Genomic DNA, 2964 nt, shown 5'->3' with positions numbered 1-2964 from the left:
TTATTTATATCTGGTCAGTTAACCTATGCCATAATTTAGCTTCAGGTGTACAATTTACTGATTCAACACTTACATACAACACCTTGTGCTCATCACGACAAGTGTCTTCCTATATCCCCATCACCTATTTTACCCAACCCCCATCTTCCTTCTTCCTTCTAGTAGACATCAGTTTGTTCTCTAGAGTTAACAGTCTGTTTTTTGGTTCACCCATCTCTTTTTTGTCCCCCATTCCTATTTACTTTATTTCTTAGAATCCATATGAATGAAATCATATGGTATTTGTCTTTCTCTGACTTATTATGCTTAGCATAACACACTCTAGCTCTATCCTCATTGGTGCAAATGGCAAGATTTCATTCTCTTTGTGGCTGAGTATTAGTCCATTGTGTGTATGTATGTGTGTATATATGCCACATCTTCTTTATTTATTCATTAGTTCATGAACGTCATTCATGGCTCTTTCCATAATTTGGCTATTCTTGATAATGTTGCTATAACATCGGGGTATAGGTATCCCTTCGAATTACTACTTTTGTATTCTTTGGTTAAATGCCTAGTAGTGCAATTGCTGGATTGTAGAGTAGTTCTATTTTTAACTTTTTAGGAACCCATATACTGTTCAACAGAGTGGTTGCACCAGTTTGCATTCCCACCAACAGCATAAGAGTGTTTCCCTTTTTCCACATCCTTGACAGTGACTATTGTTTCTTATGTTGTCAATCTTTTTAGAGATGTTCCTTCTGGGGAAAAAAAAAAGAAAAGACGCATTCTAGCTAGAAAATAGGTGCAAAGAGTATACAAAGTTTAAGGATTGAGATCATGGAATATTGGTTTTCAAATATGTTATCAAACACAAAATAACTCTAATAACACAAGTCAACCAGGAGAGATGTTTTATTTTCATTAGTAAAGTGAAGAAGATAAGCAAATAACTTAGATTCTTTCAACTCAAAACTCTGTAAGAAATTATAGAAATACACATAAGGGCTCCCTTCCACTGATATACACAAACATCTGTGGTAATAGCTTTAGGATAGGAACCAATCATAAGTATGCATTATGTATCTGAGAGGCTGGAGCTAGAAAAAAAATTAAGAAATAGGAGCATTGCTCAGACATGGGCTGCTATGGTCATTCCTTCTCCTTAGAGAATGCTCTAAGGCTGAGAACAATTCTGTTTCTCTCCTGCAAGGGATAGATGCATACATATGTAGCCAAGCTAGGGCCAAGATCAGCGTTTATGAGCACACCCCATGAAAACCATATATATTTGAAGGTGAAGAGTACTATGACCATTAATTTCTTGGTGTAGGCATGGAGGGAATGTGGACACAAACACTGGTACTATTTCCATTATTTCATACATTCCAGAAACTAATGTACAACTTTCTATCATTTAGGTATCTAAATGCCTTTTGGGAAATATTTATTAATTCTGTTCAGCCATGTTCATAGGTAGAGAGAAGTGAAAAGAGTCTATAAGTTACTAAATTTGGGAAATTTCTAGCATATGGTTTATATCAGATGGAAAAATTTATATTCAGTAAAGGATTTTTCACTTAATCAGTTGTCATCAGTATGTAGAATATTTAGGGAGACGATAGTTATGCACATCAAGGTAAAATGTAGCCTTGATGAAACAGTTTTCCATTTTGGTAGGAATGTGCAGAGTTCAGTGAGGTCTGTCAGAGGCCCTGCACTACAACTCTGCAGATGCTATGTTGGCCAGAATGAGGACACAGTTTTCTCTGAAGCAGACCCTCCAGGGTCCGGTGATTTTTTTTATTTTGATATTTTCATTCTGCACATCGTGCCCCTCAGAGCCTGGTGGACCTGCTTGTTCCGCAGAGTATAGATGACAGGGTTCAGCAGCGGGGTCACCACCATGTTCACAAGGGCAGCCTCCCTGTTGGAGTCCAGCCTGTTCATTTGCTTTGGTTTCACATATATAAACACACAGCTGCTGTACATCAGAGAGAGAACTACGAGGTGAGAGGAACAGGTGGAGAAAGCTTTCTGTTTCTCCTTGGCTGATGGGAGTCGCAGGACTGTGATGACTATGTTGCTGTATGCAATGATGGTTATGATAAGGGATGTCAACAGGATAAAGGAAGTGAGGACAAAAGCCAACATTTCAGTGGAGCTGGTGTCAGAGCAGGAGAGATGAATCAGGGGGCCAAGATCACAGAAAAAGTGGGGGATAACAAGGGGGCCGCAGAAGGATAACTGGGAAACCTTCACTGCAAGACCAGTGATGAGCGGGAAGGCCAAAGCAAAACAGGCAGTGACCACGAGGAAGCAAGTCTTCAGGTTCATGATGGTCGGGTAATGTAGAGGCTTGCAAATGGCCACATACCGATCCAGAGACATCACCGCTATGAGAAGGAAACCTGTTGCTCCCAGAAATACAGTAATAAAGGCTTGTATGAAACAGGCATAAAAGGAAATGGCTTGCCTGCCTAAGAGAAAGATGACCAGTAACTTGGGAATAACAGCACTTATGACACCACACTCCAAGAAGGAGAAAGTGCTGAGGAACAAGTACATTGGTGTATGGAGCCGGGAGTCAGCGCAGGTGATGGTGACTATGACCGCATTGCCTGCAATGGATGCCAGGTACGCCAACAGGTGCACCAGGAAGAGGACCTTTCCCAGGTGCTGGATGGCAGGAAACCCCTCCAAGGTGAATTCCTGGACAGTTGTCCCATTCCCCATTTCCATGGACATTTCATTCTATAACAGGATCACTGCTGGTCTTAACCTAAAATCACCATGCACAAAGGTTTTAGAGGAGCATGACTAAGTTATTTGATTATTCAAAAGGGTAGCAGGGCTGATAGTAAAGTGGTTTAGTTAAGTTAGTTGGTTCTGGAGTCAGTAGGGCCTGAGTTCAATACCATTTCAATACTGTGTTTTAACTCCTGAGAGATGTGGCATCTTTGGAAAGTTAGTTGCCTTTGT

General features: G+C 40.5%; 1 protein-coding gene across 1 annotated transcript; it reads right to left on the bottom strand.

Annotated features, from left to right (window-relative positions):
* Positions 1–1785: 1785 nt before the first annotated feature.
* LOC123955675 (olfactory receptor 49-like) lies at positions 1786–2742 on the bottom strand. The gene has a single exon (XM_046027948.1). It carries the CDS (start codon positions 2728–2730, stop codon positions 1786–1788), a length of 945 nt encoding a protein of 314 aa, XP_045883904.1. The 5' UTR covers positions 2731–2742.
* Positions 2743–2964: the final 222 nt, after the last annotated feature.

Source organism: Meles meles, chromosome 13 (assembly GCF_922984935.1).
Source record: "Meles meles chromosome 13, mMelMel3.1 paternal haplotype, whole genome shotgun sequence".
NCBI classification, from domain to species: Eukaryota; Metazoa; Chordata; class Mammalia; order Carnivora; family Mustelidae; genus Meles; species Meles meles.
Note: the sequence above shows the minus strand (reverse complement) of the source record. Positions and strands in the feature narration are given on the sequence as shown.